Raw genomic sequence first — 22,107 nt, forward strand, 5'->3', positions numbered from 1 at the left:
TTAATAAAATGCTACTAATTGATCTCTAAGAAGAATACACGCGAGCGCTTCAGTTGGAACTGACAAAAAGTAATCACACTTTTTTTCTCCTTTATGCACACGCAGACACACGCGCGCGAACACACGCAGTGGGTGAAGTGCAGGCTGGCGAGTTTGAGGAGGAAATGAACAAAGTTCAATTAGCATGAGTTTACACGTGTGAGCTTCCAGAAAAAGTTGATTCAGATATTAAACTATCATTCACACCTTCAGCCTCTCTTGATTTACAGTAGTGTGGTAATATAGTAGCAGTAGTAGTAGTAGTAGTAGTAATACGACTATTTTAGTAGTATTAGTTATATTGCCATACTTTAATATTAATATCAAATTATTAATTTTACTTTTTAACAAAACTATGGAATATTGTACTTCAATATTTACTTTGGCTTTTCGCGTGCTGGCAATATTACCTTCATTTGAAATGTTAAAAGAGACGCCCCGACTGAATGTGTTCACATTTTGGTTTACTCCACCTGCATGTGCAGTGTTGTGTTATTTGTGGGCGGTGTAGTGTAGTACTGTATAGTGTAGGTGTACAGTATTTTAAATTATATAGTGTAGTGTAGTATATTAGAGTATAGTATAGTGTATTGTAGTGTAGAGGAGTGTAGATGTAATGTAGTGTAGTATAGTGTAGTGTATTATACATATTGTAGTGGAGTAGAGTCTAGATGAAATGTAGTGTAGTGTAGTACTGTGTAGTGTAAAGTATAGTGTACTGTAGTATATTAGAGTGAAGTCTAGTGTGATGTAGTGGAATGGAGTGTATTATATTGTAGTGTATTGTAGTATAGTGTAGTGTATTATATTGTAGTGTATTGTAGTATAGTGTAGTGTATTATATTGTAGTGTATTGTAATATAGTGTAGTGTATTATATTGTAGTGTATTGTAGTATAGTGTAGTGTATTATATTGTAGTGTATTGTAATATAGTGTAGTGTATTATATTGTAGTGTATTGTAATTTAGTGTAGTGTATTATATTGTAGTGTATTGTAGTATAGTGTAGTGTATTATATTGTAGTGTATTGTAGTATAGTGTAGTGTATTATATTGTAGTGTATTGTAGTATAGTGTAGTGTATTATATTGTAGTGTATTGTAGTATAGTGTTGAGTATTATATTGTAGTGTATTGTAGTATAGTGTAGTGTATTATATTGTAGTGTATTGTAGTATAGTGTAGTGTATTATATTGTAGTGTATTGTAGTATGGCGTAGTGTATTATATTGTAGTGTATTGTAGTATAGTGGCGAGTATTATATTGTAGTGTATTGTAGTATAGTGTAGTGTATTATATTGTAGTGTATTGTAATATAGTGTAGTGTATTACATTGTAGTGTATTGTAGTATAGTGTAGTGTATTATATTGTAGTGTATTGTAATATAGTGTAGTGTATTATATTGTAGTGTATTGTAGTATGGCGTAGTGTATTATATTGTAGTGTATTGTAGTATGGCGTAGTGTATTATATTGTAGTGTATTGTAGTATAGTGGCGAGTATTATATTGTAGTGTATTGTAATATAGTGTAGTGTATTATATTGTAGTGTATTGTAGTATGGCGTAGTGTATTATATTGTAGTGTATTGTAGTATAGTGGCGAGTATTATATTGTAGTGTATTGTAGTATAGTGTAGTGTATTATATTGTAGTGTATTGTAATATAGTGTAGTGTATTACATTGTAGTGTATTGTAGTATAGTGTAGTGTATTATATTGTAGTGTATTGTAATATAGTGTAGTGTATTATATTGTAGTGTATTGTAGTATGGCGTAGTGTATTATATTGTAGTGTATTGTAGTATGGCGTAGTGTATTATATTGTAGTGTATTGTAGTATAGTGTAGTGTATTATATTGTAGTGTATTGTAGTATGGTGTCGTGTATTATATTACAATATAATACACGGCACCATAGTGTCGAGTATTATATTGTAGTGTATTGTAATATAGTGTAGTGTATTATATTGTAGTGTATTGTAGTATAGTGTCGAGTATTATATTGTAGTGTATTGTAATATAGTGTAGTGTATTACATTGTAGTGTATTGTAGTATAGTGTAGTGTATTATATTGTAGTGTATTGTAATATAGTGTAGTGTATTATATTGTAGCGTATTGTAGTATAGTGTCGAGTATTATATTGTAGCGTATTGTAATATAGTGTAGTGTATTATATTGTAGTGTATTGTAGTATAGTGTAGTGTATTATATTGTAGCGTATTGTAGTATAGTGTAGTGTATTGTATTGTAGTATAGTGTAGTGTATTATATTGTAGTGTATTGTAGTATAGTGGCGAGTATTATATTGTAGTGTATTGTAGTATAGTGTAGTGTATTATATTGTAGTGTATTGTAGTATAGTGTAGTGTATTATATTGTAGTGTATTGTAATATAATGTAGTGTATTATATTGTAGTGTATTGTAATATAGTGTAGTGTATTATATTGTAGTGTATTGTAGTATAGTGTAGTGTATTATATTGTAGCGTATTGTAGTATAGTGTAGTGTATTGTATTGTAGTATAGTGTAGTGTATTATATTGTAGTGTATTGTAGTATAGTGGCGAGTATTATATTGTAGTGTATTGTAGTATAGTGTAGTGTATTATATTGTAGTGTATTGTAGTATAGTGGCGAGTATTATATTGTAGTGTATTGTAGTATAGTGTAGTGTATTATATTGTAGTGTATTGTAATATAGTGTAGTGTATTATATTGTAGTGTATTGTAGTATAGTGTAGTGTATTATATTGTAGTGTATTGTAGTATAGTGTAGTGTATTATATTGTAGTGTATTGTAATATAGTGTAGTGTATTATATTGTAGTGTATTGTAGTATAGTGTAGTGTATTATATTGTAGTGTATTGTAGTATAGTGTCGAGTATTATATTGTAGTGTATTGTAGTATAGTGTAGTGTATTATATTGTAGTGTATTGTAATATAATGTAGTGTATTATATTGTAGTGTGTTGTAGTATAGTGTCGAGTATTATACTGTAGTATATTGTAGTATAGTGTAGTGTATTATACTGTAATATATTGTAGTGCATTTTTTGTAGTGTAGTGTATTATGTTGTAGTGTAGTGTAGTATGGTGTATTTATGTGTAGTATATTGTAGAGTAGTGTAGTGTAGTATGTTGTTTTATTGCGTAGTGTATTGTACTTCAATGACCCTTAGGGCCATTATTTGTTGTGTTCGTGTACTGTATGTGTTGTCATGAATGATGTGGTCCAGGATGAGGGCGGGGACGGACGGGAAGTGACGAAGGTGTCAGTTAGTTTGGCGTGGGTTATACCGTATGACCACAACAGTAGCCCGTCTTAGCAACTATTGTGCTGTTGTGATGGTTGCACAACTGTTGATGTTCTTATTCATTTTCTTGTGTTTTTCTTTCTTTTTTGGGAGAATGAACAGAACAAGAATTTCATTGCACAGCAGAACCACCTGTTTTACTGTGCATACGACAATAAAACTCTTGAATCTTGAAAATAAAAGGCTGTATTTCGACACTGAGTGTTACAGTATTATGTTGTAGTGTAGTGTAGTATAGTGTATTATTGTGGAGTGGAGTGTAGTGTGTTGTGTTGTGTATTTTGACTTGGGTGAAGAAATAATTTGCACTCATGTATTTGTATGACGGTATGTTTATTTTAGTTTTCACATGTGCACAGTGTTATGTTTCTGATGATTGCTTTCTATGTTGCCATGGTGACAAGGGACTTATTGACTGATTTAACAACATGGAACATAATTGAAACCAAGGTAAACATTTGCTATTAAGTGAAGTGTGTGTGCGTGTGTGTGTGTGCGTGTGTGTGAGTGAGAGGTTTGCGTTCTTTCAATTTGAGGACATGTTATTGACTTGTACATTTTAGTTCATTGATTAATGTGTATACTGTATTTGTTTTGAATTTTTACAAGAAACTCTGTAGAAAGTTCAGTGAGGTCTCACACACACACACACACACACACACACACACACACACACTTGCAAATGATGTAAAATGCAGGCTCAGCACAAAATGTCTTTTTAAAAGAGTTCCTTCTTGTGTCCCGCTCCTAAAGACGTGTCATTGGTCACACTGTGACATTTGCTTAAACGTCGTTAAGGCGGCGACGCCATAAAAGAGCACAGCTATAAACCATCCGTACTTCTTATTTAACTCTACATCAGTGCTCACCAACCTTTTTCAGCCCAAGATCCCGGGTCAAACACCCCCCACCCTACCCCGCTACACTATACCACATTAGACTACACAACCTTACAGTACATTGGGCTGGCGAGCAGTCCAGGGTGTACCCCGCCTCTCGCCCGAAATGACATTACTTAGTAATAAACACCACACAACAGTAAAGAAAATACTAGAGTATAGCGCAATACACCAGAGTAGAGTGCAGGCACTGAGAAGTGCATGATGGGAAATGAGGAAGATGAGACAAAAGGTTCTTTTTGCCATCATGCACCCGTCACACGACCTCGACCTTGAGCGGTGCCTCAGAGGACGTGCTGGTCGTTGGAGGAAATGTGTTTTGGGCTGCGACAGACGGAGATGGACGGGGCTGTGAGACGTTAATAAAATCCAAGAGGCTGATATGATCAAGCATGAAGTACATTACAAAGGTAATGTGAATTTAAAACCACTTCCTTTCATTATCAAAAACACTGAGCCGGCGCTCGGCGGCGCCGCTCGCCGAATTTATGAGGCCAACTTCCTGAATCTAATAGAAGGATTCAGGTGTTACTAATGGACGTGCGAGGGACGTAATAGAGGGGAGAGAGAGCTAATATGGAGTGATGGACGAGAGAGACGGAGAGAGAAAAGTTGGAGACAAAGAAGAAGACAGGAAGTTGACGAAAAAAAGATGTAAAAAAACCAAAACAAACGTAAATGACTGACAATACCTGCTTTGACCACAAGGGGCGTAACAGCACTAACCCTTTGTTGCTTTGCATCTATCTGGACCTTTTTTAATTCCTAATCTCAAATTGACTTAACCTCCCCTTGCTGTGTGTGTGTGTGTGTGTGTGTGTGTGTGTGTGGGTGAGTGGGTGTTGGTGTGGGTGTGTGCACACGGCCACGCGTGTGTGTGTGTGTGTGTGATCACTCAACTAAAACTGCAGCACTAATTAAAACTCTGCTGAGTGTGTGTGTTCTTGTCAGTACAGCTTTAGGCTCACTTCGGGGGGGACAGGGCCTGTGTGTGTGTAAGTGTATGTGCGTGTGTGTGTGTGTGGCAGCTATTTCATGAATGTCACTGTGGTTGTGAACTCTTAAAGGGTCAACACACACTTTCTGCTTCTGTCCATTTCTCCATTTTTGTTCCTTCACTTGTGTCATTGTCTCCGTCTTAGCCGGACCACCCCCCCGCGCCCCCATCCATCACTCAGCTACTCAAGCAACACATTACTAGCTTCCCCGCGCACACACACACTCTCACACTCAGCTGAGCATCATTACCAGGCGGCAATGAAGCAGAAAAGCTTGCTAATAGCAGGTCAGCGCCTGGTGTGTGTGAGCAGAGACTGTGTTGACCAGTTGGCAGTTTATTAGTGTGATGTTCTGACACGTGTGACGCTATTTGATACGACTTCCATCTACACAAAGCTAAGCTACTTGCTAACAAACCAACATCATCACACACATGCAACACAACACACCTTTGAACTGACGTGTGTGTGTGTGTGTGTGTGCGTGTGTGTGTGATTAATTCATGTGTCTGAGTGCTTTGAAACAGGAAACCTCTCATCTCCATTTAGCTGCAGGCAGAATGTTCTGCGACCCCAACTCCTGATCTATGCATGTGTGTGTGTGTGTGTGTGTGTGTGTGTGTGTGTGTGTGTGGTCAGCCATGTCTGTTACAAAAAGAACACACTTTTTTCTGTGTGTGTCAACCCTGCAATGCACTGTGGAGTGATGTATTTTTCTATAGGAATGTCCCGATACTACTTTTTCATGTCCGATACCGATACCGATAGTTCAGCATTGTCTATCAGATAATACCGATACCAATCCAATACCTTCTGTTCTTCTTGTGCATACTGTGCAAACTCTTTACCATCATGCATTTCACCGCTTAGGACTCTGCTTTACTGTCGTGAATTTCAACATGTACAGCTGTGAATGTCTCACACTGTGATTGGTCCCTGAACGCATCATGGCTGTCATCATGTTGACGAGATAATGTCGGTCGTAAATCTCCGTTGACTTTACGAGTGCATACGAGATGTGACTGACACACACATGCCTACGGACACACCTGACCCGGCCCCCTTCCTGGTTGCCGTGGTTACAGAAGGTGCGACGGTTCCAAAAGTGAAAGAGGAGTCATTTTCTTCTGTTTTATTGGCTGAGTCAAGTCTGTCTGTCTGCTTGACGAGCTCTCATTATTAGCTCGTTAGCTCATTAAAGTGGGGGGGGTCATTAAAGAGACAAACTGACCATCCTCCAGACATTCACACGCACACACACACACGCACACACAGCAGCTGTTCAAGCACGACATTAAAAGTCTCATTTTTTCCTTTTATGGTGTCGTTAATGTTTTTAGGGGGCTGCTAATGATATCACACACACACGCGCGAACACACACACGCACACACACAGGTAGAATGAGGAGTCGTTAGCTTTTAGTGACCGTAGCTGTTGACCTTTAGGACAAACCCAAGTTTCATCAACCTGACAGTCAAACAGCAGCAAAGAATATTCACAAACGTGGACACACACAAAGTGCGTATCAACACACACGCACACAACAGGGCTTGTTTTTCAAAGTTTATGTTGATATTTACCCACTTCTGCTCACTGCCTCCTGTAATACAGTAAGTACTGCGCACGCTGCAGCGTAACATTGTCACATCGCTTGATGAACGGTTCTTATGCAACACCTAATGAAACAATTGGAGTGTTTGTGCAGCTCGTTAACTGCCTTTGATCTCGGCTTGATGAAGTCATTAGCGAGGCTCGCTCCTCGTTAAGACTTTTAAAGCTAACGAGCGAGCTAAAGCAAACATGTGTTGCTTTAACTGGGAGCTGGGAGTTCGACACATGCTCAAGGTCAACAGTGACGTCACTGCTGGATGTGCAGATGCTGAGTCGCCGCATGTTGCGTCTGTTTATTCGCCGTGTCAATCACCCTTCTGCTTTGTATCTTTACCTTTATCAATCGGAAATGAGGTGGCCGCACGGTGGTCTAGTGTCATGTTGGCCACACAGTAACAGTCTGGAGATCGGGAAGACTTGGGTTCGATTCTCCCATGGGAATTTCTGTGTGGAGTTTTCATGTTCTCCCCGTGCGTGCGTCCGGGTACTCCGGTTTCCTCCCACATTCCAAAAACACGCATGTTAGCTTCACTGGCAACTTGTCCATAGGTGTGAATGTGAGTGTGAATGGTTGTTTGTCTATATGTGCCCTGCCATTGGCTGGCCACCAGTACAGAAGTCAGCTGGGATAGGCTCCAGCATGCCCCCGCGACCCTAATGAGTAGAAGCGGTATAGAAAATGGATGGATGGAATCTGAAATGACAAACTGGAGCTCTCTCATCCCCCAAATATGAACCTGTTGCGTCAAGGAAGATCTTCCTACAAAGTTTCACAATAAAAGCCTTTCCTTCAAGGCGAGCGAGCGCATTTTGCGCCAAGTGAACAGTTTGCAAACTCACGTGCACGCGCGTGTGTGTGTGTGTGTGTGTGTGTGTGTGGTCCACACTCGCACGTGCACAAGGTGCCATCCAGCTGGCGTGTGCATGTGAGACAGGAAGTGGATCATCTGCTAGCAGCAGAAATCCCAGAGAGGATTCTAATCGGCTTCGCTGTGGTCACATGACACGCAGAGATAAACACTCAAATGTGTGAGTGCGTGTGTGTGTGTGTGCGTGTGTGTGTGTGTGCTGGCTCCAGTTCTGTTCTTTTTTTCTGGATGATTTTTCTGAATGACCTTGGATTGTTAGTACTTTCATGTCCAGTGAATTTGTGTGTTTGTTGCCATACTTCGTTACGAGTTTGACTTTTTTTACTTTTTGTTTTATAAGCAGAATTCATGAAGAAGAAGAAATCGTTCTTTTTTATATTGAGTGTTTTTTTTCCGTTTCATGTCCTCCAGTAGAAGGCGCTTGCGTCTTCGAGTGCTGGCACACACACACACACACACACACACACACGCTACTTTTGTACAGTTACCGCACCAAACAGTGATTGAGGCGGTAAGGACACTTGTCACTCGTCAGTCATATAGTCGGTTTGTGAAGCGGGGCCGCGAGCATGCACGTGGCAAAAGAGTGGAGCTTCGTGAAGAGCAATGCAAGGTAACGTGTAGTAGAAATTAGGAGGGAAAAAGATGCTTGCAAAGCCCAATGCCAAGGGGGAATATTAATAATGAGCAAGGTGAGCCCATCAACACAAACGAGCCAGTATCCAGTATCTTCATTTATTTGAACGTGATCGCAACATAAAAGGCAACCAAATGAACTTGCCCACCTCAAACATCACCCGACCCAGTTTTCCCATCTGGGAAACAAATTACACATTGAGATGCAGAGCCTTTGTTCTGTCAGTCAACAGTCACTGAGACGCTTGGTCGGCAAAGTAAATACAAACGGAACAGCGCAAAATGGTGTGCGTTCACAGAAAGTCATCGCAAAAGAAATGCTGCTCTTTAAATAAAGTTGCTCTTTAATAAAGCTGCTCTTTAATAAAGTTTGCAGCATTTCAAGAAATGCTGCAAACTTTGACAGACAGTACAAATTTCCTGTGAGAAAATACATGTCAAAAACGCCAATTCCACCACTTTACAGAGTGAAAGATGACATTAAAGGAAATATTGCATTATTACGATTATGATGATGGATAGCCCGTTTTTCAGTAAGAACCAAAATTTTTGCTAAAAGTTTGCCTTGGCTTGCATTAGCATCGAAAATACCGTCGGGTTTGTTTACGCCGCCATCTTGGATCACGCACACAAGAGGAAATATTGCGATACTTGCACATGATCACGTAATGCTTTGTGGGCCGCAGTCGCCATTTTAAGACAACCGTGTTTGTATCAGAGTTGTAGAGAGATACACGACGTAACAAATACATGGACCGCGCAAAAGAGAAAGGCGATGGACCGTACTGAGACAAGGGTGCAAGACGTCCGAATTTTACACCTTTAAGACCGTTATGATTACTGTGGTGTGAAAAAGTGTTTGCCCCCTTCCTTATTTCTTATGTGTCCGATCATCCAAAGAATTTAAATATGAGTCATTGACAACACAACTGAACACAAAATGCAGTTTTTAAATGAAACTTTTTATTATTAAGGGAGAAAAAAATCCAAACTACATGGCCCTGTGTGAAAAAGTGATTGCCACCCCTGTTAAAACATAACTGAGATTAATTGAGATCTATCAGTGTGGAAAAGGTAATAAAGCCATTTTTAAGATTTGGGACTACAGCAAACCACAGTGAGAGCCATTATCCACAAATGGAGAGAACATAGAACAGTGGTGAACCTTCCCACGAGTGGCCAGCCAACCAAAATGACCCCAAGAGCGCACTCATCCAAGAGGTCACAAAAGACCCCACAACAACATCCAAAGAACTGCAGGCCTCACTTGCCTCAGTTAAGGTCAGTGTTCATGACTCCACCATAAGAAAGACACTGGGCAAAAACGGCCTGCATGGCAGAGTTCCACGACCAAAAGCACTGCTGAACAAAAACAACGGCTTGTGTCAATTTGGCCAGAATTGAAGAGCAAGTTACATGTTTATTGGTTCCAGAACAAATATATTTAGTTTGATATATTTTTTACATTTTTGCAAATTGTGGTTGCAGCAGAATAATGTGTTTATTTTGTTATTTTGTTAATTGATGGTTTTGTGGGGGGCGGTTCCAACAAAACTAGGTAAAAGTGATGTTGAATGTTCAGTTGTCCATTTATTTGTCATTTGTAATAATGTTTGCATCATTTTCTGCATGTGAAACTATAATTATTGTCTATAAAATGTGTTTTGTGTCTGGGTCCCTCTATTAATTGGATTTACATTATTTTCTATGGGAAAATTTGCTTTGGTTAGAGTCCGTTTTGGTTTGAGTCTGACCTTCTGGAACAGATTAATAATGTTAACCAAAGCACCACTGTACTTATTATTAGAATCATATATTATCATAACAGTGGTTTATTTGGTCTCAAAAATGTTTACAATAATATTGTTTTGCATCAGTTAGTGGGACAATAAACATTTCAAAACACACCTGCATTGTTTTGTGACCCGGTTACATAAAACATAAATAAACAATATTTTTTCATTGTACTCTTCTTAAAATGAATGTTAAAATCTCGCCTTGTCTTGTTCTCGTGCACCCAATCTCGTGCATTGTCTCGGGAGTTGGGTGTCTCGTGACGCCCCTAGTATTACAATTTTACAACTGATAAAACATGCAAAGTTTTGCAAACTGAGCAGGTTTGATCTAAATACTTATGATACAAAACCACACGCCCGAGCTGCAAAAGACTTTACCTCATACCTCAGTATAACATACGCACAGCAGATATATTTACTAGTGATTTGCGGATCAATGCTGACATATTGATACCTCTGATACCAGATCATTTGAGGAAATGTATATCATTAACAGTGGAAAGTAACTACATGATTGAGATCTTGTGTAACTGATGCGGGGTTGGGTGGAACTACTTTTTCTTCCGCCTGGGTAAGTGTGTAACGCATAAGCACAGCGGCACTCTGCTCAGTCAGTCAGTTTCAGCCTGTTCAAAACGAAGGAGTCGTGTGTGAATTGTGAATTAGTTTTCATTCTCGTAGTAGTTCTTAATAATGAATCATTTATTTTAATGGCTTTATTATTATTTTCCTGTTACATATCGTCTATGATTTTGTCCTCTATTTTTTCTGTTGTTGTATATTAGTTTGTTTAAACTGTGTTTTTTGGTTACGTCAAAATTTTGCTTCGGTTTGCGCACATTTTCCGGCTAGCGTGCAATATGTCGTGTTGTTAATACACTGGGTGAGTCCAAGTGTGTTCTTAAGTTTTTGTCACAAAATGCCCTTATTAGCATCTTGCTAACACATGAAAACAGGAAGCGGAAGCTAGTGACGTTGCCCATCAGCGGTTGATGCTGTAGTTCATTGCTAACTAACAGTTATGTCACAAATCTCAAAAATGTGAACACAAAACACATTTTAATAGTATTTCAATTATAGTTTTACATGCATAGAACACATGCACATAATGCATGCATCTAAATGCACATAAATTATGAAAAGTGATAAATGAACATTTAAGGTAATTACTTTTACCCTCCTTGAAGATGTGATTGTTGCCAAAGACACAATGTGGCAGCGAGATCAACACGGACACTACCTTCCTGTTTTGCCATGGGTTATTTCTTTAATTCAACTGTGTTTCTAGCCTTCTTTATCAACGCGCTGGCACTTGCAACTTCCTTTGGCTCCATTTTGAGTTACCGGTATTTATCAGCCGTGATTAAAAGAAAACCAGAGACTTGAGGTGAGAGAGTTCCACTGTCAAACATGCCAGACGTGGCAAACGTCTTACAGATTATTGTGGTCATATGCAGAGACCCGTGTGCAGAGCATTTAAAAAGTGTCATTTTTGTCATGTTCTGTGTGCTGCCCTCTGGCACTCGTGTTGCAGCACATCCCTGAACCTGCCCAGGACTTAATTGGTCACACCTGCAGCTCATTACAACCTGCCTTCTTAAACTGCAGCCAAACTCCAGACCAGAACCAGATTGTACTTCCTGACCACCCGCTCCCGCTCAGTCCGGCTCCTTGTTCCTTACCCTGCTTTCTGGCTCAACCCTTTGCTACCATTACCTGCTCTTTTGCATTTTTGTGTTTCCTGATAGGTTTGCCTTCAGCGTCTTTTGTTGTTACTTTAGTGTTTTTTCCTGACAGCCTTTTGCTGTCAGTGCTTTTCTTTAGTATTACCCGTAGTGGATTTTCCTTTGTTGTACTTTGCTCTTGTGGACTATTTTTGTTTATTAAATCTTTTTATCTACGAACTGCTCCTTGTCTTGCGTTGGGATCCTAACCTCCCGCCGTGTCACACGGCGATCGTGACAATTTTAAATGCCAAAAAGTGTGTACTGCATAAAATGTGTTATAACATTTGAAGACTTGAGGAGACTTTTTGCTCTCTGTGTTGAAGTAAATGCGCTATGCATGTAATTTTATTGCGTTAGCAATTGGGGACATAAACTACTGTACTGTAATACAGTGCATTTCAATGACACTCTGCTGCCACCTGCTGACAAAAAGCGTCACTGCCGAGTCCGTCGAGTTGTAGTTGCATGGTGACGTCACTGATAGCTTTAAACCAGAATTTTAAAAGAGCATTTCCGGTTTAGCTGACGGAGTTTCAAAATACGCAACAAGCTCGAAGTTCATCTTACCGTCTACAGACTTATATGTTAATAGTTTCATGACTCAAAATAGAAGAAAAATAAGTAACAGTACGAATTGGTGTGCGTGTTAAGTAAAGTGTACGTTATAATTATTAGTTAAAAGACCGCAGCATAGGAATCCTGCCATAATAGCTGAAGCAAGGCAACTGCACTTCTTCATGGCGGCTTCACATTTAATCCAAATTGTTTCTTTACATCTAAATATATATGACTGTATTGTATTATATTATTTAGATTCTCAGAAAAGGACACGTGTGCTTTTCATTTGAAGAAGCCCTTCACCCCCGGAAGTGTCGTATGTCTAGCCGCTTGCGTTGAAAACTTGTAGTGGTCATTCAGAGGACAGCGCTGACACGCAACGCAGCGACTGTCAATCAAGACATTATCCCCCTCTATTGGGCGGGAAACTACTATTTGATTGATGGTGGCCTCAAATTTGCCTTCAGGCTAACCGGATGTTAACTTGGCTGTTTTTTGCCGCTTAGTTAGCAAGCCTTTATTAGCATGCAGTGTGATCGCCTTGGGAAGAGATGTCTGGAAACTGAAGTGGATCTATGGAGCTGTCGAGCGGTGAGGAGTGTGTGCGAGCTCTAGCAAGTAACTGTAACGATTTGTGACCAAGTAATTCATCGATTGTGTAGAAGCGGGTCTGCTTGGAGGCGGGACCTCCTTCTGATGATCCAATGGAGTTGCTTCCCACTTTGATTCGAATCACTCGTCAGGACAAGGACGCACAGGTCGTGTTGCGACCCAGATGTCCTCCGCTCTGTTGTCCCAGATGTCTGGCAGGGGAGCCGGTGAGATTAGATTAGATTTATCTCACATTGGTAACATTACTTTACGTCGACAATGATAAGAAATTGCGGCGGCAGCCTTATACACAACACAACGTTGTGCTGTCGTCTTTCACAGGGCCACATCAACCACATGATGCATGAAGGAGGCGGGGCTGCGGTGAATCCACGCCACTGATTGGTGGAGCTGGTGACCAAAGCAGCTAACAGGAAGGTAGTCGGGTTAACTCGAAATTGAAAGAACGTTTTGATGTCATACAGTTTTATTTTTGCAATTTTTCAAGTGAAAGCCAGTTTGTGGACATCACTTTTTCTTCATGTGAAAATTAAAAAATTGGCAAAAAAAAAGGCACTCATTTCTTTTCATTTTTGTTGCATCCCAGTGAAGGAATGTCACATTTTATACTTAAACAACTTCAGCGAGTAAGCGCCTCGAAGTAAAAAAAAACAAAAGAAAAAAAAAACTAGCATGCTGCAGGTAACTACAACGCTATTATTTTGAAGGAACTGAGAACATCCCGCCTTTGTCTCCCAATAATGGGTTGATGTTTAACTGTTGCTAGCTAGCTTCAAGCACTGAAGTGGGCGGAGCTTATCCAACATGGCTGCATCAGTCCATCTGCTGAGTTTTGACTCGTTTGGCTGCAGGCACGTCGCCTGCTCAGGTAAGAAGACAAAAGCGTTAGAAGTGTTGAAAGCCTAGTAGTGAACGAAGAGTCACGTACAAGAGGACGAGGGTGGAGCCTCCTGCTGGCAGGTGGTTCCGCTGCAGACCTTTTTGGTGGAAATGACACCACTCGCAGTCTTCCTGGTTTCTGAGCACACAAGTCAACTAGTATGTGGACCTCCCACTCTGTATATCTGCGGCGGGAACTTACCTGCGTGAAATAAGACCGATCGACATGTGGAGGAAACGGCCTTTCCAGCGTCACCGTCTGACAGACCAAACAGCATACTTCTGAGGAACGTGTCAGGAAAACAACACAAACATAAGGTGAAGTGGGCGGGGCCAACAGGAAGGATACAAGTTGATGATGTCATAGGGTCCTCTCAGCTCCAGAGGCTGAAGATGGAAAAACATGTGACGTGTTGCGACAAACAAAAGGGATCAAAGTGAGGGATCACACACCTTCTCAGCCGCACTCGACACAATCACGTTCTGAAAGACACACCAGCGCATCAGCATCATTATCATCACTGAATGACACAAACAGGCCGTACCTTCCCTTTGCACGTCTCTGTCAGGCTAACAGCGTTAGCAATGGTGTAGCGTCTCATGGTGGCATCTCTGATGGCTGCGGCGTACGAAACTTCAAACACCACACCTCTCTCCACAGCCTACACACGTCAACACTGACTGTGAGCATTTTTAATTAGCATATGTAAAAGAATAGTCAATCACCCCGCTGACTGGAGCTCTCTTAAAGAAGAATGGAAGTTTCTCCATCACGGAAATACTGATGATGTCCACGTCTAACTGCATGCACGCCGCCTTTGTCAAAACACAATCACGTCAATGTGTATGTCTGTGTGTGTGTGCGTGCGTGCGCGTGCATGTGTCTCACATGAAAAACTTTTTCTGTCGTTGGGTGCACCGCTATCAAATCAAAACTTCGGTACTCTGCCGCATTCGGCCTCTGAACAAGACAAAGAACAAAACGTGTTAAAGGACGCTGATTTCTTTGAGTGTGACGGTGCAAGAGGTAAGATTACTTACAAAGTAACACATGTCTGACATGACCAGCGTCAGTCTGTTGAGCACTCTGATTGGCCGAGAGCGACCCTGCCACACACACAATATTACATCAAGTAAAGAATATTGCACAGTTGTGCTGACGTTACCTGGACAATGGGTAGCTGATCCATGAGCTCATTGATCGGCTTGGGGGAGGGAATCTCCTGCAGACAGGAAAATACATTAATGTGGTTGAGCGTGTGTGTGTGTGTGTGTGTGTGTTTCTCACCTGTTTCTTTTTGGCTGTGGGTTCAAAAGTGTAGTTGACGGCTACTGTGGAAAAACCAACTGCAGGTAGATAATGATTGATTACTACTATTATCATGAGGCAAAACGCAGTACTTATGTTGACATATATAAAAACACATGCATTGATATCGTAATAATTATTGAAGTGTTTCCGACACACAAACGCAAATACGAACACTCTGGTTACTTAAAACTGCGGCGCTAGCCTAGCTAATGATTCGAGTTGAAATAAAGGTGCATTCGGAGTCGCTCTTTCATTAAAAGCTACATTAGGGGGACTCACGATGAGCTGCAGTCTCAATCATTCGCTGCATGTTGCTTTTATCGCCCGAGAAAGTCAAGTTTAAATCCATGAAGACAGACATGATGTAGCAATGTGAGCGAGCAGACGCCGACACGCGGATTGCAACAGCGAAAGGCATTGTGGGAGGTGAAGTCCTTGAAAAGCGACATTGGCCAGCCGCTTACAACAATATCCGCGAGGGGGCAGGCCAACACGAGGTGGACTGAATGGACGAAAGCGAAGAAGAAGAAGGGTATGGAGCAGAAGAAGGCGAAGTATTGGAGGCGGCGACGAACCCGTCGTGGTGCAGCTGTGGGATTGTGAGCTTTTTTATCGTCAAAAAACCGCACCGCATGATATTAACGTGTCACTAAACCCGTTAAAACCACATTTCATTCACATTCTGACAGTTTGGATAACGTCTTGGTGTCAGTAGATACCACAGACGGATGATGTCAACAAAACACTACTGGGTGCAGTAACTTACGCTAACATTGTTGTTAGCTTAGCCATCAAACTGAGACGCTCACACGCAGGAATTCTAAGGGAAAAATTACATTGGCCCACTCTGCTTACACATTAGTTCATGTGTCCAATTCGGGTTTTTTTCTTAACGTTTTCATTTTGTCATGGGAAACTTGTTGACTAGGAGCTGCACTCTTCAACCATGCTGAAACTTCCGAACAAGTTCCTGGCCGCTTCATCATGTCTGATGTTCTCCCGCCATTCAGCGTTCGTCTCCAAAATCAGGTTCCTTCATTCTCATTCTCCACAATAACTGATTTACCACTGGACTGATTGATTGTCCTTGTCAGGTACATGAACAGACTGAAGCAGGACGACGAGGCGTGCGTCGCCGCTCTTCTCAACGGTCGTCTTCTCCTCTTCCATCGAAATGCTCCTCTGCTGCAGAGAAGCGAAGGAGGACGCTTCCGAAGCAGAACGCTGCAATGCTCAGGTGCGCAAGAAATAGTCATCATTTCAGTGGCATATGATAATAATACATAAATGGTAGCAGTAAGAAAATATGTACATAGAGATAGGTAGATGCAATTGATACTTTATTCATTCTGCTCAATATCTGTTCCCGCTCGTGGCTCCACGTGCCCTGCTGCATTTCCTCAAACTATGGTGTGGGCCGAGGGGTCAACCAGTGTGCTTGTTAATCGCGCGTCAAAAGAAATAGTGCCGCTAAAGAAAATTTCTGTTAACACGTTAACTTTGAGAGCCCTATTCTTGACTAAATCAAAACATCGACGTAAAAAGTGATGTCAGGCCCTGTTTTGTGTGTACGCAACCTTTATACACAACAAAAATATAAACGCAACACTTTTGTTTTTGCTCCCATTTTTTATGAGATGAACTCAAAGATATAAAACTTTTTCCACATACACAATATCACTATTTCTCTCAAATATTGTTCACAAATCTGTCTAAATCTGTGATGGTGAGCACTTCTCCTTTGCTGAGACAATCCATCCCACCTCACAGGTGTGCCATGCCGAGATGCTGATTAGACACTGTGATTAGTGCACAGGTGTGCCTTAGACTGCCCACAATAAAAGGCCATTCTGAAATGTGCCGTTTTGCTCTATTGGGGGCCTGGGGACTCAGAAAACCAGTCAGTATCTGATGTGACCACCATTTGCTTCATGCACTGCAACACATCTCCTTTGCATAGAGTTGATCAGGTTGTCGATTGTGGACTGTGGAATATTTGAGAGAAATGGTGATATTGTGTATGCGGAAAAAGATTTAGATCTTTGAGTTCATCTCATAAAAAATGGGAGCAAAAACAAAAGTGTTGCGGTTATATTTTTGTTGAGTGTACATAATATCTACATAAATACAGTACATAAATATCTTGGGTCGACATGGCTCGGGTGGTAGAGTGGTTGTGCCCAAACCTGAAGGTTGCACCTGATGCATGCAAGTAAAAGTCCATTTACTGCAAAATACGGACCTCATCAAAATCTTATGACCAGTTGAAAAATTGCTAGAATTTGCATTTTGCACATTTGGATCTTAATGAGGTTTTAAGTAGAGCTACAATATGCAAAAACATGAAGGGGGAGTGAGACAAAAAGCATTTTGAAAAAGTAATTCATTGAAAACAATTCAACTGAAATAGGCTGTTTATCAGCTGATCAAACGTTTAAGACCATCACTCAAAAAAAAAAAAAAAGAGTAGCTCCACCATTGTTGTTCATCACTTCAAAAATGGCTTTGGGCATGCTTGATGCGAGTGTTTCCAGGAGGCTAGTGGGAACATTGCTCCAAGTGGTGAAGATGGCTTCACCAAGGGCATCAACTGTCTGGAACTGATGGCCATTTTTATAAACTTCCCTTGCCATCCATCCCCAAATGTTCTCTATGGGATTTAAATGAGGGGAACATGCAGGATGGTCCAAAAGAGTGATGTTATTCTCCCTGAAGAAGTCTTTGGTCAAGCCAGCATTGTGAACTGCAGCGTTGTCCTGTTGAAGAACCCAGCTGTTACCACACAGACGAGGGCCCTCAGTCATGAGGGATGCCCGCCGCAACATCTGCACGTAAGCATCCGCCGTTTGACGACCCTGCACCACTTGAAGCTCCAGTGTTCCACTGAATGAAAAAGCACCCCAGACCATGATGGACCCCCCTCCACTGTGCCGGGTAGAAAACATCTCAGGTGGGATCTCCTTGTCATGCCAGTAACGTTGGAAGCCATCTGGACCGTCAAGGTTACATTTTTTCTCATCAGAGAAGAAAACTTTGTTCCACCTTTCAATGTCCCATGTTTGATGCTCCCTGGCAACGTCTAAACGGGCACTTTTGTGGCGTTGAAGGAGGCGAGGTCTTTGAATTTGTTTTTTAAAGCCTTTTCCTGCAGATGCCGTCTGATGGTTATTGCACTGCAGTCAACACCAGTAAGGGTCTTAATGTGGGTGGAAGACCGCCCTGTGTCTTGATGGACAGCCAATCGGATCCTCTGGCTCAGTGCAGGTGTGATTTTTTTGGGGGGGGGGTCTACCACTTGACTTTTTTTGTTCCATAATGCTCAGGATCTTTCCAAAAATGTAGAATGACTGATTTACTGCACCCAACCTCAGCAGCCATGGCACGCTGCGAGAGGCCTTGCTTATGCAGCTCCACAATCCCACCACGTTGAAAAAGAGAAAGCTTCTTAGCTTTACCATCAGGAGGGCATGACAGTGGGAATGCCTGACAGAAAATGAACATTTGGAGCAGATTTTGGCTTTTATAGCCTGTGGTCTTAAACTTTTGATCAGCTGAAAAACAGCATTTTTTTTGTTTGTTTGTTTAAATTACAAGCTCTATTTTTTTGTCTCACTCCCCCTTGTTTTTGCATACTGTAGCTCTACTTAAAACCTCATTAAGATCCAAATGTGCAAAATGCAAATTCTAGCAATTTCTGAACTGGTCTTAAGATTTTGATCAGGTCTGTACATGCTTGCTTGCTTTTGTATTGGTAACAACACGTTTCATGGATTCAACCACAACTTTGTGTGTGCATGCGTGCGTGTGCTCATGTGGATGCAGATGTGCAAGCGGTCCTGCAGAAACTTGGCACTGATGGGTCGCTTGTGAAAGAGTCGGTTCTGATTGGCTGTGAACAGAATCAGGCTCAGTTTTGCCTTGACGTCGGTAAGAGCAAAAATGTGTGCGTAAAGTCGTCTCAGTACTTTTGTTTTCACTGTTGACGTGTGTGGCAGGGCAGCTGGATAGGGCCGCAGTGGAGAACTTGTGTGAAGGAACCTTTGTTGATCTGAACAAGGCTTTTTTCCTCTTGTCGGGAGCGGAGGCACCTCTAGTGGCCAAGGTGCGTTTTTCGACTAATTATGCTGTTGTGCTGTTCCTCCAGTGCCTAATAAATGGGCTCTTTCAGGGTAAGGCTCTGCTGCGTTGGCATCAGACCAACAAGTTCTGCGGCACCAGCGGTCAGCTGACCTGCCGCAACCAGGCAGGAAGTCAGAGAGTGTGCAGCAGCAGCGGCACAGTCTCATATCCCATGGTAACGTAGCTCCACTCTGCCAAATGCAAAGCGGCACCAAAGCGCAAACGTGTTACGGTTCTTTCTGGTTGTTGTCCTCCAGATGGCGCCAGTGGTCATCGTACTAGTTTCTGATGGGACACGTTGTTTGCTAGGCAGACAGTCATCCTTCCCGCCGGGCATGTACAGCGCCTTGGCTGGATTCTGTGACATGGGTCGGTGCTTCTTTTACTAGCGTTAGCATGCTGCAGTCATATTTCATCACAATTAGTCATATTTTTATTGGATATCCACATCAAAAAGAGCATCCCAGCCACTGTGGACTCTCTACAGTTTGCATACCGCCAGAACCGGTCCACTGATGATGCAGTCAACACTGCCATCCACACAGCCCTTTCTCACCTACAGGGCTAGGACACATACGTCAGAATGCTATTTATAGACTATATAGACTCTGCTTTTAATACAGTCAGCCCCCACAAACTCTCAGATAAGCTCCTCACACTTGGCCTGTCACCCTCCCTGTGTAACTGGGTGTTTAACTTTCTAACAGGCAGGCCCCAGTCAGTCAGAGTCCACAATCGCACATCCAGCTCAACAATTGTGAGCACTGGGACCTCACAGGGGTGTGTGCTGAGTCCGCTCCTCTACACGCTCTTCACCTATGATTGCATGGCCTCCCAGAACAACACCAGCATCATTAAATTTGCGCTACAGTCATCGGCCTGATCACTGGTGGTGTTGAAACATCATACAGAAGAGAGGTGGCGGACCTCATAGCTTGGTGTCGTGCTAACAATCTCCTTCTCAATACAGATAAGACTAAAGAGATGATCACTGACCCAAGAACAAGGGAAAAGGAGCCGCATAGACCCCTGTTTATTGATGAGACTGAGGTGCAGAGGGTGAAAACCTTCAAGTTCCTTGGCACACACATCAGCGAGGACCTCACCTGGTCTCACAACACCCAACAAATCATCAAGAAGTCCCAAAGGAGACTGTACTTCCTGAGGAGACTGAGGAAATTTGGCATGTCCACCAAAATCCTGAGTCGAAAGTGTACTTACCGCCTCCATCACTGTTTGGTACGGTAACTGTACAACACGTGATAGGAAGGCACTCCAGCGGGTGATCAAGACCTCACAGAACATTGTTGGGGCAGCCCTCCCTCACTGCAGGACATTTATAAATCTAGAGTCCTACGCAGAACACACAACCTCATCAAGGACAGCACACATCCACAACACTCATTATTCACACTCCTACCGTCAGGCAGACGCTACAGGAGTTTGAAGTCCAGGACCACAAGGCTGGCAAACAGCTTTTACCCACAGGTCATCAGGCTTCTCAACGAAGCACTCACACACGCCGCACGCAACACACACTCATAGCACTTTATTTATTTATTTATCTGTATTAATGTCTCTTCTGTTGTTGTTGCTTAATTTATTGGTATTTATGTTTCTGATGTTCTTATTCTTTTTCTTGTGTTTTTCTTTCTTTTTTTGGGAGAATGAACAGAATAAGAATTTCATTGCATAGCAGAACCACCTGTTTTACTGTGCATATGACAATAAAACTCTTGATTACGTGATTACTTGATACAGTATTTCCACATTTTTTTCCTAATCTGCGTGTTGCAGGTGAGAACCTGGAGGAGGCGCTGTGCAGGGAGGTGGCAGAGGAGGTGGGTCTAGAGGTTCAGAACATCTCTTACAGCTCCTCACAGCACTGGCCCCACCCACACAGCTCTTTCATGCTGGGCTGCCACGCCTCTGTTAGCCCCGCCCACACTGAGGTGAGACATCAGTCACGCATCCATATCTGTCACGCTCTATGACAACAATGAAAACTACAACCCCGTCTCCCAGGGGTTAAATTCAAAGTCTTTCATGTTTTTTCAACACAACAGAAGTTTTAAAAGACAGAAAAATTTATTTTGTGAACGTTGGTTTCGTCCAGCTGAGTGTGGACCACACGGAGCTGGAGGACGCTTGCTGGTTCACCCTGGACCAACTCACTGCTGCCCTGCAGGTAAAGGCTCCGCCCCCCAAAAGCTGCCACGGCGTCCTTTGGCTGCCACCCAAACACGCCATCGCCCACCGCCTCATCGTCGAGTGGGTCGAGCGACAACAGCACCGTGAGGCAGGACAGGAAGTGGCTCCAGCTTAGTTTACAAATGACAAAATAAGTGTACTGACTCGAGAGTCCAGGTTTGAAGTCCACTTAGTTTTTTGTTTTTTTAATATAACTAAATCTGATGTTTTAACATTTTGACTTTTATTCAGAAATAAAACCTAACATGTATTTTTGTGTCCTGATCTTCAAAATAAAACACCTGATTACAAATAAAGTGTATTATTTGTAATTAAGCACAAAACATTCTTTTCTTTCATTTCTTTCTTGTTTTGACAAATCCATGTATTCAACTTTTTCCATCAATCCCTCCTTCACAAACTTTGGCTGTCCACCCGCAAATTTTGTCTTAAAGCCTGCCTCTTTTAAATGTGCTACTTTGCTTTAATTTTTTTTTAACTTTTATGTCGAACTGTTTTTGCGTTCTTTCATTTCCAAAATGT

At 41.7% G+C, this 22,107-nt stretch overlaps 2 protein-coding genes across 4 annotated transcripts; one reads left to right on the top strand and one right to left on the bottom strand.

Annotated features, from left to right (window-relative positions):
* Nucleotides 1-13,508: 13,508 nt before the first annotated feature.
* On the bottom strand, nucleotides 13,509-16,880 carry rpp30 (ribonuclease P/MRP 30 subunit). The gene is made up of 12 exons (XM_054766981.1): nucleotides 15,535-16,880; nucleotides 15,232-15,290; nucleotides 15,110-15,166; nucleotides 14,985-15,050; nucleotides 14,833-14,904; nucleotides 14,670-14,759; nucleotides 14,489-14,605; nucleotides 14,397-14,426; nucleotides 14,293-14,330; nucleotides 14,146-14,225; nucleotides 13,993-14,082; nucleotides 13,509-13,924 (listed from the first exon to the last, which is right to left on the bottom strand). Exons 1-12 carry the CDS (start codon nucleotides 15,671-15,673, stop codon nucleotides 13,878-13,880), a joined length of 885 nt encoding a protein of 294 aa, XP_054622956.1. The 5' UTR covers nucleotides 15,674-16,880; the 3' UTR covers nucleotides 13,509-13,877.
* On the top strand, nucleotides 15,716-21,896 carry nudt13 (nudix (nucleoside diphosphate linked moiety X)-type motif 13). 3 transcript variants are annotated; one of them, XM_054766974.1, is made up of 9 exons: nucleotides 15,716-15,854; nucleotides 16,184-16,284; nucleotides 16,350-16,492; nucleotides 19,078-19,182; nucleotides 19,251-19,357; nucleotides 19,424-19,549; nucleotides 19,632-19,743; nucleotides 21,172-21,326; nucleotides 21,491-21,893. In XM_054766974.1, the coding sequence occupies exons 1-9, from the start codon at nucleotides 15,762-15,764 to the stop codon at nucleotides 21,698-21,700; spliced, it is 1,152 nt and encodes a 383-aa protein (XP_054622949.1). In that variant the 5' UTR covers nucleotides 15,716-15,761; the 3' UTR covers nucleotides 21,701-21,893. The 3 variants fall into 3 exon arrangements, with proteins under 3 accessions (XP_054622949.1, XP_054622948.1, XP_054622950.1); XM_054766973.1 differs by having other exon boundaries at nucleotides 19,251-19,549; nucleotides 21,491-21,896; XM_054766975.1 differs by lacking the exon at nucleotides 19,078-19,182 and having other exon boundaries at nucleotides 21,491-21,892.
* Nucleotides 21,897-22,107: the final 211 nt, after the last annotated feature.

This window comes from Dunckerocampus dactyliophorus, chromosome 2, assembly GCF_027744805.1.
Source record: "Dunckerocampus dactyliophorus isolate RoL2022-P2 chromosome 2, RoL_Ddac_1.1, whole genome shotgun sequence".
In the NCBI taxonomy this organism is placed as follows: Eukaryota; Metazoa; Chordata; class Actinopteri; order Syngnathiformes; family Syngnathidae; genus Dunckerocampus; species Dunckerocampus dactyliophorus.

Coding starts and splice junctions, on each gene's coding strand:
- rpp30 (XM_054766981.1), bottom strand. CDS start 15,673: ATGCCTTTCGCTGTTGCAATCCGCGTGTCGGCGTCTGCTCGCTCACAT. Junction 15,051..15,109: donor ATCAGCTACCCATTGTCCAG/GTAACGTCAGCA, acceptor TGTGTGTGGCAG/GGTCGCTCTCGGCCAATCAG. Junction 14,760..14,832: donor CGACAGAAAAAGTTTTTCAT/GTGAGACACATG, acceptor GTTTTGACAAAG/GCGGCGTGCATGCAGTTAGA.
- nudt13 (XM_054766973.1), top strand. CDS start 15,762: ATGGACGAAAGCGAAGAAGAAGAAGGGTATGGAGCAGAAGAAGGCGAA. Junction 16,493..19,077: donor CAGAACGCTGCAATGCTCAG/GTGCGCAAGAAA, acceptor ATGTGGATGCAG/ATGTGCAAGCGGTCCTGCAG. Junction 19,550..19,631: donor GCACAGTCTCATATCCCATG/GTAACGTAGCTC, acceptor GTTGTCCTCCAG/ATGGCGCCAGTGGTCATCGT.